At 35.9% G+C, this 15,448-nt stretch overlaps 2 protein-coding genes across 2 annotated transcripts in view; both read left to right on the top strand.

Annotated features, from left to right (window-relative positions):
* Positions 1 to 15,448, top strand: part of LRP11 (LDL receptor related protein 11) — a 498,092-nt gene that overhangs the window by 432,380 nt on the left and 50,264 nt on the right. The gene's annotated exons all lie outside the window — the stretch shown is intronic.
* The window catches only part of NMBR (neuromedin B receptor), a 49,146-nt gene continuing 40,320 nt past the window's right edge, over positions 6,623 to 15,448 (top strand). The window contains exon 1 of the mRNA XM_075200668.1: positions 6,623 to 6,949. Coding sequence (XP_075056769.1) covers positions 6,623 to 6,949 — 327 coding nt within the window. The remainder of the gene's footprint in view (positions 6,950 to 15,448) is intronic.

Genomic DNA, 15,448 nt, shown 5'->3' with positions numbered 1-15,448 from the left:
AAACTACATAACTTCAATATTATAAATACAATACGGTTATGCCTTTCTAAATAATATAAATGTATTTCTTGAATCATGCCTAAAACCAAAATGGAAGGAGAGAGTTAAATGTCTAAATGATAGTAACTGTCCATTCGGAGGAAAGGAGGAAGAGTAAAATACAGGGTAAAAGCAACCGTCCATTATCTAGTATTCTAGAACACGAGTCCCTCTCTGAGCCCAACCGTAATGGATATTGACTCCCAAATGATTCTCTATTAGACCGACCAGTATATTAAACCATAGAGTGATGTTCTCACGGTAACAGCTGTCATGGCCAGAATGTAAACGAGTGTGTCACTCCAAATATACTCTCCACGTTGAAATCAATGAGCCAGGGAAAATGCTCTGATTACCAGAGATATCCCATTTCCAATATCATAAATCATCAGCACTAGGTTACAAATGTAGTTTGCAGAGAGTTAACACGTGGCATGTGGTCAGTCTGATCTGAGCCACGGTTATTTATTGTTCAGTGAAGTCAGTCAGTAGCTGCTACAAAGTAACAAGTAGTTGTTCCATATCAGTTGAATAACAAAGCATCATTTCCATTCATAAAAAGTCAAAACATAAATCTAAAGACATACTCGAGTATTGTTCACAATACAACTAAGATTTTTACGAGATGTTTAATTTCCTTAGGATATCTAAATTTAAGGGAACCAAGCAACATACAGCCATAGAGTCGATCATTAGCATCAACTGGCTTGCATAATAAATTTATTAAAACAATTCTCCATCTATTACTATTCTCCATCAATTACTATGCAAATATAAGGCAAAAACAAAAAGAATATATAACACTAAGTTATTTTAAGCATCATGGATTTGTGGTGCTACTCTAACTAGTTCACATGTTTTGCGGCCTAGGTCATCAATTGTATATTACTTTAAAGAGTGTTAAATAAAACTTGTGTAGTGCATCAAAACAGTTTAAAAATAAATAATGTATATACAAAATATATTAATTTAAGCAGATATGAATGCTGAATACAATCTTAGGAGCTAAACTAGAGAGGTTTATTGAACACTGTATGTGAAAGTTATGGTGTTCAATTATCTCTATAATTTTTCCATTTAGCTACAAGTGCACTGAGGATGCTGCTCTGGGCCTGAGTATCACAAAAGTGAGATTTCCCAATGTAAATATGTGTCTTGGTGCAAACCTGATACAATATGTATGTGGCAACTTGCATTCTTTTTAGGGTTGCCTGTATCTTGTACTTATGACCACTTGTGCAAGGAGAGGTGAATCAGAGGCCTTAGTGTGCAACTATGGTATGGGGATTCAAACACAAAATTGTCGCATCTTTGCTTTAGAAGGATCTATTTTTAAAGTTGCACATATTTTAAGATGTGTGCAACTCAAACTGCCAAAGTGGAAATGCATCTTTATGTTGAACTCTAAATCTATGTGAAGGGGCTGTAACAATATGGCACATCTAGCACATCTTTTTTACAACATTATGTGCTGTGCTGCTTTCAATTTACAGTGGCCCATCTTCAATGTTTAGTGAAATATAATGTGTAGTGCATGGCCATAAATGTATGCCATTATACTATTACAATTTTTACCTCCTGTTCAGAATCACAACCTTTAATTCTAGTTTACTGATGAATCATCATGATGTAGAAGAAAACACTAGATAAATCATTATTTACATTAAGTGACTGCGATTTGACAGCTTATTTATTTTTATTTAAAGTATAATTTGTTTTTTAGTTGTTTAACATCAACTAAAAACAGATGATGTATGATGAAGGGTCATTCAGCAGGAATATTGGGGAATTGGCTGTGGAAGGGGTAATGGAAGTAAACATTGTGTACCATCCAACATAACATTGCAGGTGAACACACATGTGCTCAGAATTAGTCTTTGCACTAGGTATAGAGTCAATGTCAAGAATGACACAAATATTATTTTTCACAAAGTCTGTTGCCTCAATTTTTATAATGGCAATTTGCATATTATCCAGAATGTTATGAAGAGGGAACTGATAAATTGCAATTAATTTCAAAGTCCCTATTTGCCATGACATTGCACTTTATCCCAAAAACAACATTTCCACTGCATTTCCGCCCTGCCACAAAAGGACCAGCTGAAATCAGGTCAGTGGTTATCTCATTAAAACAGGTGAGAGTGTTGATGAGGACATGGCTGGAGATCCCTCTGTCATGCTGATTAAGCTAGAATAACAGACTGGAAGCTTCAAATGCTAAAGTTGTATTACCCTATTTGTACACAATATAATACAATGAATTGTTATATACACAAGAGAGACTTTTATCTTGACAGTGTTATTAATAAAAGAAGTTGAATTTTCAGTATAATATGTAATTAAATAAAACAAATCAAAACAAATGAACATATTAAATTCAATACCAACATTTGTTGTTTCCCCCCTTTAAAAAATCCAATGGGAATCTTCTTTCCTGCAGTTGTCCAAATAGTCAATTAAGTAATGTGGAAAGACGACACAACGCTTTATAATATAGTCACTAATAATTACTATCAGCTGTAGGGGTCAAAATGCAATTAGCCAATCAGAAGCAGCTAGATAATACAACTCATGGTCATCATTATCATTGCATATTGCCTTTTAAGCTCTCTAGGACCTGCAAGAGATTCGCCTCCTGAAAGGTGTAAGTGCTCTATTGTATTTCACATTTGCAGGTGACCAACAATAAGCTTCCCACACTTTCACTTGTGCTGCATGTGGAGTGGAAGGGACGGAAATGGGAAGCACAGTATGAGGACAATTGGCATCCAAATGGGACAGGAATGTATGGTTATGAGGACTCACACTCAGTGGTGCATAGTAGATTAGAAATGGGAATTAAGTCACTACCTTCATCTCCTAGGAAGTCATAATGACAGACTCCTCACTACTCTCAGAAGCAAAAATGCCAGCATCAGGGTCAGTTACAGAAGTCAATGCACGGCACATTGTAAACACCTCTTCAATAATGTCTTATTCTGTCACTGAAAGAGTAACACAATCTCGGGCAATGGAAGTGACATTTGAATTATTACTAAGAGTGAATCATTACTTCCTTTTATCAGACCTGCTATGGAATCTGTCAGTTCCTAACTTGCCAGTACTTCCTCTGTCAACGCTATCTCCATGACTCTAAGCTGCATTGGCAAGGACTTGAGGTCCCATACATCAAGGTCTGCACACATTTCTCCCACTAAACTTGGAAGACCACTAGGGGCAGCAATTGGTACAGGATGTCGGGATCTCACCTACTATCAGGAGTCGTCTGATCTGATGGCCCTGTGAACTGCAGACAACCTCTTCCTTAGGCAGAACTTTGCACCTTGACTTATGCTCTTCCTCTTAAGAAAATGTTGTTTTTTTTCATTAAAATGTGTCAATTCAGACAGTGCACGTCCCATCAAGACCCTGTATATAAAAAACAAACAGACATAAAAATGGCTGACTATCAAGTGTGTGTAATATGTTTGCGATCCATTAGATTGTTGTGTGTGTTTTTATTCTTTTTTTTATTGTGATAGTAATTTAGTAGTTGGCACTACAGGCATTAGTGGAGGTGGCTACTGACTGTCTGGCACACTAACAGTTCAAGAAGTCTAGAATCTGGCAATCTTAATTATTTAAAATGGCAGTTTAAAGTTAATATGTTGAATAATGCTTTAAAGTGAATATGTTGAAAAATGTTTGAACCAGTTTGAACCTCCTACATCAAGATCAAACCTGCTCAAACAGGCTCAAAACTGTGCAAACCATCATTTAATCTTTTAAGCTTGCAAACATTTAAAGTAACCCTCAAAATTATTTAAATTTTCTTTGAGAAACATAGACAGGTAATAAATAATGCCAGGCATGGGTGAGAAGGGGCAATGATTTTGTATTGGGCATTATACACATGAAAGTTTTTCTCTCATGTAAAGTAAATTTATGTCAAACTAATTAAATAATATATATTTTATTAAGGCATGGAATTACCTTTTTTCATATTTAATGGGATAACTTTCATACTTGAAAGTATGAGAAGATTTAGAGATGAAACAGAGGAAGAACAATGCCAATCAGAATAGAAACTGGATTAATGGAACATTTATGCACACAATCTAAACCATTGCACACATACAGTTCACAGCTAGTCAGTTCTCATACACGCATTCAGTTTTCAAGAAATAAAACAAATAAAACAGGGTGAGGGAAATATGGATAATAATAAGAGGGATCACATCTCAGGGATATTTGTAGAATTTGAATACAATTGTGTTGACTTAAACCATTATTCTGTTGTAAAACTAAATGAGAGAAGAAAAAAGTTTACATCTGAAAGTAAGCCTATCCCATAGGTATAACTGACTTGTGCACTGCAGTATAAAAATGAAAAACGGAGAAACATGTCTTAAACTGAGACCAGATGGTGTGATTAATTAGACTGTACATAGTTGGAAAAGGACTTAAAATAATCTCTTTGTTGTCTCCAGCCACTTATAAGGAAAACACCTGAATGGCTGAATAAATTATTTTAGACTTCAATAAAGAAAAGAAAAGCATTTGTATGTTTATATGTTATTTTTGACTGTTTAATATCTGTATAATTTGTACCTATTTTACTAATTATTGGAAAATTGTATTTCTCATCTGTCGTGTACTTACAGTCCTTGCACTTGTAAACAATGAATTCCATTATTTATAATGACATAAATATCTTCCTTAATACACTATTCCTGTGAGGAAATCCCAAAGAGATGTTAACAGCTGCCGCAAGCCTTTCAAATTAAAATGGCATAAATCTATTGAATTTATTCATGTCTTTTAATGTTCAAAGATATATTAAGACATACACTGAACTCATAAGAGGTTTAGTAAGAAAAACATTTTTTGCCAAGCTAATTTACTAGAATAGAAAACATTAAATTGATGCTGATTGCAAAAAAAAGGTTTTTAGAACAGTAATTTATATTCTGACAAAATACATAGGATATAATACTTTCATTGTTATTCCTCAAATAAATGCATGTACATGTAATATATATATTATTGTGTTTGGGGATGTATTATACATACAGGCTAAATATATTTAAAATTGGCTGCATGAATTATGTTTTACTTTGTATTCTTATATTTATATTTTGTTTTAAAAGAAATCAAAGTGGTTGGTAGACAAATTAGTGTGCAAGAATTGAGCCATTGATTAGGAATAACTATAATACAAATGGAAAGGCCACAACTATATTTAAATATCATTAATAGTTTTTAAATCACCTGTATTTATTGTATTTGTAATCTTTTCATATATTACTAAATGTAGATGTATTAGACGTTTTCATGAAAGCTGGCTTAATAATGCATCTAGGGCCCACTGTGAACTTGAGTAGTTCTTTTCATATGTAAAAATAAATCCAAAACAATTTTTGACTTTGACTGTGAGGCCCAGGTAATGTGATCTTGCTAATGAGCTGAGACACATTGAATTTGGTTGTAGTCTTTGGAGAATCAGATTTACAACTTTCATAGATAAAAATTTGATCAATGTGAACTGATTTTGATTAGTCTGGTTGTTAATTTTGTTCCCATACATAGAGCAATGGCTGGTTAGTTTTATTAAACAATGACAAAATTGCCTAACTTGATCTACCTTTTTGTGATTTGCTTATGAAAGATAAAGAGGTATGTAGTGTTTATGTTATCTGAGTTATACTGACATTCTGCATTATAAACAAATAACCTGTTTTCTTTGTATATTTGTGTTTAGTAAATGGTAGCTGCAATATTGCTTGTTGGCCAAGATTATTTATTAATCATAAGCTGTAGTAATGCAGCGCAACTAATGGTCATATTATTATCAAAATGGTAAAAGACTTTGAACAATAAATATATCAAATACAGTATAGTCATACCTTTGTTTATTTCAGGAAGAAGAAAGCTACAAAATATATTATTTGACAAAAACTAAAAATAATTCAGTATAATATTACAAGATATTAACCCCCTTAATATATGAATTGAGAAAAATATCCACATTAGTAGCAACGTCCAATATCATCGCTAAAAGACCTACTAAATAAAGATCCATATTAATGACTTATCAGGAGAATTTTTCTGTAGTATACAGGCTGGGTACACACTACAGATAAAAGACATACATTGTAACTGACATATTCTCCTGTGAATTAAAAATGGTATCACTTGTGCAAACAATATCAAATATTTATTACAAATAAATATAAAACATTAGTAATAGACATGGATCTGAACTGACATATTTTCCAGTGAATTATTTTAAAAGAAGGCAACACATAAAAGACTAAACAACTAAAAAAGTCACTATCTGCTTGAACGATGGATATTCCAGAAATCTTTTATGCGGTACACACTACAGAAAATGTCTCCTAATGTGTCATGAATTTGGATCTTTACTTAGTGGTTCTTTTAGTGATAATAATGGATGCAGCTACACATACAGCATAGATCAACAAGCTGTCAGCTCATATACTCAGAAAACTGGAACACATGCCTCAGCTTCATTGTTTCCATTTTTGATACTTCACATGTATTTATTTCTCACTGTTTCAGATACAAAGCTATAGTAAATCCAATGGACATCCAAACATCAAGTGCTGTTCTGTGGACTTGTATAAAAGCTACAGCCATCTGGATCATATCAATGCTCTTGGCAGTCCCTGAAGCTGTGTTTTCTGAAGTGGCACACATCAACGGATCAGACAATGTCAGCTTCACAGCTTGTATCCCATATCCGCAAAATGATGAAATGCATCCAAAGATCCACTCTGTGCTTATTTTCTTGGTTTACTATCTTGTTCCACTCACTATTATCAGCATTTACTACTATCACATTGCAAGGACTTTAATTAAGAGTGCTCACAACATTCCTGGAGAATACAGTGAGCATTCCAAGCGACAGGTAGGTACCTTTTAATCAATATAGCAGACACATTATTATGTGGCTTGGCACTACTGTATAGTGTGTAAAGAAGCACAGTAACTTTTGATGAATGTTGTACTCCTAGAAAAAGTGACCTGATCATTGCCTTGTATGAAACTATTATTATAAGGTTGAAAACTAATGGGAAGAACTGTGATTGGCCCTATATGGATTGAAGCATGTCTTTACTATTGTTTATGTCTTTGTGTGCAATTGTGTTTTTGTGTACAAATGTGGCTGTCCCTGTAGATTTCAGACAAGTGTGTATGTATGCATGTAAATATGTACAAGTGTGTACATATGTTTTGCTAACATTTTGTGTAAGTATTTATCTCTGAGCACCCATGATGGTAAATTATCGTAAATCAATTAGAATCTTGTTTGCGTACCTATTTTATTTTCAGGTTGCTGTATTTATTTCTGTATGGAATAGGTTAAAATAGACTAGAGTACTAATCTTGTCTCTTTTAAATGTGATGCATTATCAGCGAGGAGACAATACTGTTAAGCTTGAGATCAAGAAGCAATTTTGTTTGTGCCTTCAAACTGTTCTTAACGATCCTATTACTTATTGCACTTTTACCTCACCCTCAGAAAGAATCCAGAAGATAACACAACCAGTAAGAGTAAACAATAATTGTGATACACACAGATGATTGGCTGTGTGTTGTAAACATGTTACTAGTGCATACAGTACTCAAAAACCAGTGAGAGTTTAGCAGTTAGGAATGGAGTGTGCTGGATAAGAGAGGCATAAGGTTGGGTACACACGGAAGAATTTTCCGACTGTCATATTATCTCAAATGATTGAACCTATGACTGAAAGTCCGATCAGTCTGGCGATTCGTGCGTACACTCTGACACAATTTACTTTCAGATCTGTGCTCTTCATCTGGTCCTTCATCGGATCCGCTAGTCTTCAGAGAATGACAGCACAATATTCATGCATTCATTCAATATTGTCGCAATGTCACACTGATTAAAACCGCCTTGTTATAGCTATCCACATGTCCTAATGAATTTCGTTAGCTTCTGTGACTCTGAAACAAAACATTCAGGGCTAGATTTACTAAGCTGCGGGTTTGAAAAAGTGGAGATGTTGCCTATAGCAACCAATCAGATTCTAGCTATCATTTTGTAGAAGGTACTAAATAAATGACAGCTAGAATCTGATTGGTTGCTATAGGCAACATCCCCACTTTTTCAAACCCGCAGCTTAGTAAATCTAGCCCTCAGTCTCAGAATAAACAAATTAATTATTCCTTCTACAACATTCTCTACATTTATTCATCGGGACATTCATTGCTAGCATCGTTTGAAAAGAGCCTGACTCTGTAAACTCTATGGAGATCGTGAGCATGAGTGCTTACATACTACATGATTGGTCGGAAAATATTAAACAGTACGACCAACCAAATGAAACGATGATTGGCACATTAGAACGACTTTAGATCATTGTGTCACTAGACACAATTACACGAGATCTGACCAAACGGTCGGATGTCGACTGATTGGAGGTTTTTCGTGCAATCATTGGCCCAGTGTGTACCTATCCTAAGACTTCTAATGGAACAAGGTAAACAATACAAATTACACTTGTATTCTTTACATGGTATTTATAGTGTGCCTTGGACATTCCTTTGGTTGTACCACTGTTTCACAACTGGATCTGAGTTAACCTGCCAAGATGCTCCTTTAACTACCTAGGTACTCCTTTCCTTTTTATCTTTATTGAGTATGGAGGTGAGAATTTAATGGTCAAGTGAAATGTAACAAGAAAGCAACCTGACTCACATCAATTTAAGGAAGCTGTCATTAGCCTTCTTTTGTTGAAACAATATACAAATGAATTTCAAAAGTGCTGATATGCAAACAATATCAAATATGTATTAAAAATACATATTAAACATTAAAAATAGACATATATCTTAACTGACATTTTCTCCTGTGAATTATTTAAAAAAATGGCATCACATACAAGATTAAACAACAAAATAAGTCACAATCTGCTTGAACGATGGAGATTCCAGAAATCCTTTATGAGCCTTTGGACTGGGTACATACTACAGAAAATGTATCCCGATGTGATATCACCAGTGCCTGAAAGTTCCGCTCAGCATGTCACAGTAATAGAGTTTCGTCTCAGGACCCTTGAGACTAGCTGTGGCAGGGATGGAGTGTAATCTAGGAGGCCAGATGAAGGTCTTGCACATAGAAAGAAGGATGTGCTCTATTCGTGTTTACCAGATGACAGGAGGAGGAATGCTGGACTGAACTTCGTACTGGAATAAGCAACTGGAATCTGGACTTGGTGGACTGGAAACTGGATGCAGAAATAGAGGGACTGAACCCACGGCCAGAGACTCAGTACCCCCAAGGATCCATAAACTCAGAAGATTTTTGTACCAAACTGGGGCTGGGAAGGTTAAAAACTCAGGCAGCGGATTATCAGGGTTGACTACCTCCTGAACTGGATAAGCCTGAAACTGACCCCGGGCAACTCAGAACCCCGAACCTGGTCAAGTCTGGAACTGGAAGCCGGTACCCAGAGACACAGAGATGGCTCAAGAATTTGGAAGACTCAGAGCAGTAGCCTACCTACCCAAATAGCCAGTAGATGAGTCAGAGGAATAGGCTGAAGAGAGCTGGATCCACACGAGGTGTGAAAGCTGGAATCTATACAGCAGGAGGATAGAATGAAGCTAAATCCACACAAAGGGTTAATGGCTGGAGGCTGTACAGTGGCAGGGAGAATGAAGCTTAATCCAGATGAAGGGTTAAAGGCTGACGTCTGTACAGCAGCAGGCGCAATGAAGCAACAAACAAACAGCAACAGTGGTAAGCTGGAACCAGGAACTAGGAAAGTGTTACACTGGGAATTAGCTGAGTGTAGGAGGTGACTTTTATAGTCTACAGAGAGAGCTAATTGGTGCATGAGGTCAGGTGCTCAGAATAGGCAGGATGTAACAAAAATATCTTGCCCAAGAAGGCAGCCTCCAGTACAGCAGACAGAAGTCAAGCTTTTTCCCAGGATTTAGAATGCTGCATTCTGACTGGGGGAGATGCAGGGTGACATGATACTGCCGAGTGGCGTATACATGGCTAAGACCCCAATTCATGACAGCCCAATCATGTGTACACGCTATACACGTTTTAAAAGATTTACCTTCAGATCTGTCATAACCATCGGCTGAAAAGATCGTGACTCTGTAAACTCTATTGAAATCTGCCTATACTGCTGGTCGTGAGTGCATACTCACTTCAGGATTTGCCTGACATCATTCCATTGTGTATAAAGAATTTAAACAATATGATGTGCTTTGGAATGGTAAAACATGATCATTGGAGTGTACACACTAATGCAATATCAGACCTAGCGTCCGTTTATTGTGTGATTGGCACGATAATCGAGTGAAAATCCTGTAGTGTTTACCCAGCCTAAGTGTTTTTGGTATTCACAATAAATCTTTAAGTGAACAATTATCTTATGCATACATGTCCTTATTAGATCAACTCACAGAACTGTATCAGTAAAGCAACTGTCACAACGTAATATTAGTACACTAATTGTTAGTGAGTATTCAAAAGTTCCCAGTGCTATATTGATTTGATTTAATTCTCCAGATACTTAGCTGTGAAGATCCTCTAGATAATAGAGGAAAAGGCACACACTGTAGATATAAATTTCACAGTACATTCAACATCGCGGTGACCACACCAGTAACCACATGAATAGAGAACGTTGTGGAGCCAAAAACAATATGTCAGCATGTCAGTATCTATCTTCCTAATCCTTTTCTCCATCCCCTTTGTTCCAATTGTAGTTTCACCAGAGGAAAAAAATTATCCTGATTCTCTGCAATATTTATCATAGTTTTGACTGGTCATGTGATTGGGACACAGCTAATCTACAGTTAGCATCTATTTTGCTAAAATAATCATATGTCACTGTTGTAAATCTATTCCTGGCATTCAATCCAATGATTCCAAACTATAGGGTTTCTGTGTTAGAACAATATAAAGAAAACAATGTATTGCTATGATAAGCAGCGTTGTTTGAATATCAGCGCTTTCAATATTCATAATTCACATTGCTTATATGTGGAAGAGGAGCCGCAGCAGCATTCTGAACCACAAACCTGGGATCAGTAACCAAGTGGAGCCAAGAATTAGCCACCAATGCAGAGACACAGAAGGATATATATTGTTTACAGCGTGCTCTGATAATTACTTCTATGCCTGGACCTCCACTTCTATCTCTTGTATAACATATGATACCTTATCTGAACTTTGCTTAATTCTGTACTTTTATGCCTATAAATGATCAGATGCAGGCAAGGTGCAGTGGTGAATAGTCAGGGAGTGTTAAAGATCCAAGTATGAATACAATGGAAAATATTGATTGTTACTGAAAACGGAGTGTCTTTTTTTTTAACACAGATCACAGGTAATATCAAAATGCAGTCAAAGTTAATATATGAATCACAAGTTCATAGGCACAACAGGTAATGCTGGTGAGATGTATTGCAGAACTCAGAATCAGACAGGCAAGTGTTAATGCAAAATAGTCTTGCACTAGTCTATAGCTGTAGACATGTTTTATAGAGGACATATTTTATAGAATAAAATAATAATAATAATAATAATAGAATAATAATAGATAAGTAAACATACCCTCAATTGTGGAAATATCACATGAATTCCTTTCTATATACAACAGCAAATTTCTAACATCACTGTAAATGTCAGAGACTCAGATTATATTCAGATAAGGAAATATACAAAAATATTTGTGGACTCTTTTCTGCCACATCATAATAAAAGCACAAAATAATAAGAATATAATTCTTAATCCAACTGTATTACACACAGATTAGAATGATATGGCTTTTCTGATAATAATGCTTATTAAACCTAAGTTTAGGGTGCATGTTAATAATAATAATGAAACAATTTCAATGGAAGATTCTGTTTAGATTTCAGCAAGTTTTTAACAAAATGAATCTATAAATAATATTTGTCTTACTCTGCAAGTGTCAAAGAGTATTCTTTCATTCTATTTAGATAATGATAAAGAGTAATATAGCCTGTTTGCCACCTAGGTCATTGATCAAAGTTATACCACTGTTACTTGACACTTGAAATAATGGAATGTCATGACTGCTAAATAGCAAACTACACAACACAATGGAATGTAATAACCTTCCAATGTATTCTTGTAGCCCAATCAAGTGTAAAATTCATTTGTAAAACCAATTTCTTATCCATTTGTTCAATGCCATTTTGTTGTGTTACCATAAATGCAGTTCATTTCATTTCACTGTCGTGGTAAGGGTAGTGCAGGATAATGATAAAAAAAAAATACCCTGAAAAGATTATACTGTGAATTGTTTTTGCAAATAATGTAGGAATTGCGGTGAAGATAATAGGATGAAAACCACAATATAATTCTTTAGCTGGGCCACAGAACTGAAAGATAATTGGCTACAAAATGAAATTATGGGCTAGGTCTAGGTTACAAGAGCATTAAAGAAGGATTCTGACAGCCAGGAAAGACAAAGCTTGTGAAAGAATAATAAGTACAGCAGAGCATTAAAGGAGTTGTACATTTTGGGACAGCATCCCGCATCATTCCCACAATAATTGTGGCCCTCCATAACACATGATGCAAGCTGCTGGAACGTGTTGTCTATTAAACATGGTATCCAAAGGGCAGTCATGACACAATGTAAAGTGTTTCTTTTTTGTAGGAAACTCAGATATCTAAATCCTCCAATATGTCTGCAAAAGATAAAAGATCAATTGATATGCAACAGTTGTAGATTCACAAATGCACAATACAAGTAGAAAAGCATAAAGACAAGCACAAAGCACAAGAAATAGGATAGTAATTTTACATGTGCATATGGGGTTTAACCCCAGACCTCCTCTGTGCAAAATACAGCTGAGACTACCCAAAACCTATAGATCCATATGGGTCAAATTGTGATGGATAGTAGTGAATATGGATGTCACTTTGCACAACATACAATTTCTGTATAAGATTAATAAATTTAGGTATTCAGCAGAATAAGTATTCAAAATATTTTCTTTATTAACCAGCATATTCAATGTTGCCAACAGCTTTTTTTTAAGGGTAAAATGACCATGATTTGCACAAACAAGAATGCTGGACAATTTAAAGCAATGCCCAGCAACAACAGCAAAAAAGAAATTAAGACATCTTGAAGTGCTCAATCATACGATAGTGTTTTTCATCTGTTTTTATGCATAGAAAATGTGAGCAAAATGTAGAATATAGAAATAAGTCACATTGTTTCTCCTGAAGAATTGTATATATTTCAATACCAATCTTAGTAAGAAAAACATTTAGAAATACACCTTCCCATGCATATACTCGGTCGGACACATCTCACAATGCGTGTAGCTCTATAAAACTAGCATATGAGGCAGGTTTGCATCAGGTGCAACAAGTGTAGCGGACACATAGATGTGGCTTGACAGTGTTAGTAGTAAATGAGCATTAACCTGTTGCTACATAATAGAATTGTGACCAAATGGACTTACTTTGCCACCTGGTCTGGGGGGATCTTACACATTTTATCTGGGTTTCTTTCTCACCATCAGTAACTGACTGTTACTGACCACTCCTACTAGTGTCACCTGCCAGCTGACACTCTCTGTCTGCGAATGCCAACTGTGCAATTGTTGTAGGAGGAAAGGGCTGCCACTACCAGGCTCCTTCACCGATAGCTGAAGCTGCTTTCTTCTGGGTAGCTGCTATAGTTGCTGCAGTGCCTCTACACTGTGGGCTGGCTGATACCTCCTGATCTCTTACTTTCAATCAGGACTGCTGGGTAAAGAGCAGAGCGTTGACACAGAGATGCTGGGTTCAATGCAGGACCGCCGGGGAATGGATTTGAGTGTAAACTCTTATATGTTGGTCACAGGATACAGCAGGCAATAAGCGTCAGGTAGATTCTTAAAACAGTGATGGTGTATTGTTGAAGTGTCCTTAGCAAGGTGTGTGCCTTTGCAAATCATGTCCAATCAACTGAATTTTCCACAGGTGGACTCCAATTAAGCTGTAGGAACATCTCAAGGATGATCAGTGGAAACAAGATGCACCTGATCTCAATTTTGAGCTTCATGGCAAAGGCTGTGAATACTTATGTACATGTGATTTCTGAGGGCCTGATTCATTAAGGATCTTAACTGAAGAAACTTCTTATTTCAGTCTCCTGGGCAAAACCATGTTACAATGCAAGGGGTGCAAATTAGCATTCTGTTTTGCACATAAGTTAAATACTGACTGTTTTTTCATGTAGCACACAAATACTTGATAGCTTATTTGTACACTGAAATTTAAAGTTGATATGTGTGTGCTACATGAAAAAACAGTCAGTATTTAACTTATGTGCAAAACAGAATACTAATTTGGACCCCTTGCATTGTAGCATGGTTTTGTCCAGGAGAATGAAATAAGAAGTTTCTTAAGTTAAGATCCTTAATGAATCAGGTCCTTAGTTTTTTATTTTTAATACATTTGCAAAAATCTCAAAATAACATTTTTCATGTTTTCATTATGGGGTATAGTGTGTAGAATTTTGAGGGGAAAAGGAATTTATTCCAGTTTGGAATAAGGTTGTAACATAACAAAATGTGGGAAAATTAAGCTTTGTGAATACTTTCCGGATGCACTGTATATACAGTTTAAAGCACATAACCTAGCAGGAGGTAATCCTGTCTCCTGCCCCTTTAACTAGTCCAGGCTGATTCATGCACCTAGCACATGACTCCTCCCATAGAGGATTAACACCTTCTACATCGTTGCTAATGGTAGAGGGAGTGTACGTCACCCTTGTCCATGAGCTGCCTGGAAGAGGGGATTCAGCCTACTCTTCAACCCTGGTGGCAATATGTCCAGGGCAGGGAATTTATCTTTAAATCTCCCATCTAAAAATACTTCCAGGAATCTTTGCCCCGAGGTCTGGCACCCCCCTGTAGCCGATATTGACTCCAGAGAGTAGGCAGTCAATCTCAAGGCTGCCACTCCTGGAAATATTTCTGCTCTAGTATGACTGTTGGCATGCTGGGTTCCACATCTCCAGGAATCATTCGAATCAGGAGACGCCGATGAAAGCGTCGGGGATTAACCCATTGAATGATGCAGACCCGGGTATTACTATTCAGGCCCCGCAGCGCACATTTAAAATACCTTTATTTTTATTATACATTTTTAATAACTATTTTACCTCCCTGAGTACATTCCAAAATGCTCTTAGATTACTCTGGACCCAGTCACAATAATATTATAAGAAGCGAGAATGATGTCACTATAGCGTCATTAATAAATGTGAAAGTACTACAAAATACTAATTAAATTAAAACACAAACAAAATTTAAATTAATTAAGTGAAATTAAATTAAATGCAAACATCTGTTTGTATTTGTTTTCCCCTTTAAAGATCCTTTCCT

Source organism: Mixophyes fleayi, chromosome 3 (genome assembly GCF_038048845.1).
Source record: "Mixophyes fleayi isolate aMixFle1 chromosome 3, aMixFle1.hap1, whole genome shotgun sequence".
NCBI lineage: Eukaryota > Metazoa > Chordata > Amphibia > Anura > Limnodynastidae > Mixophyes > Mixophyes fleayi.
This window is presented reverse-complemented; position numbering and strand designations above follow the sequence as displayed.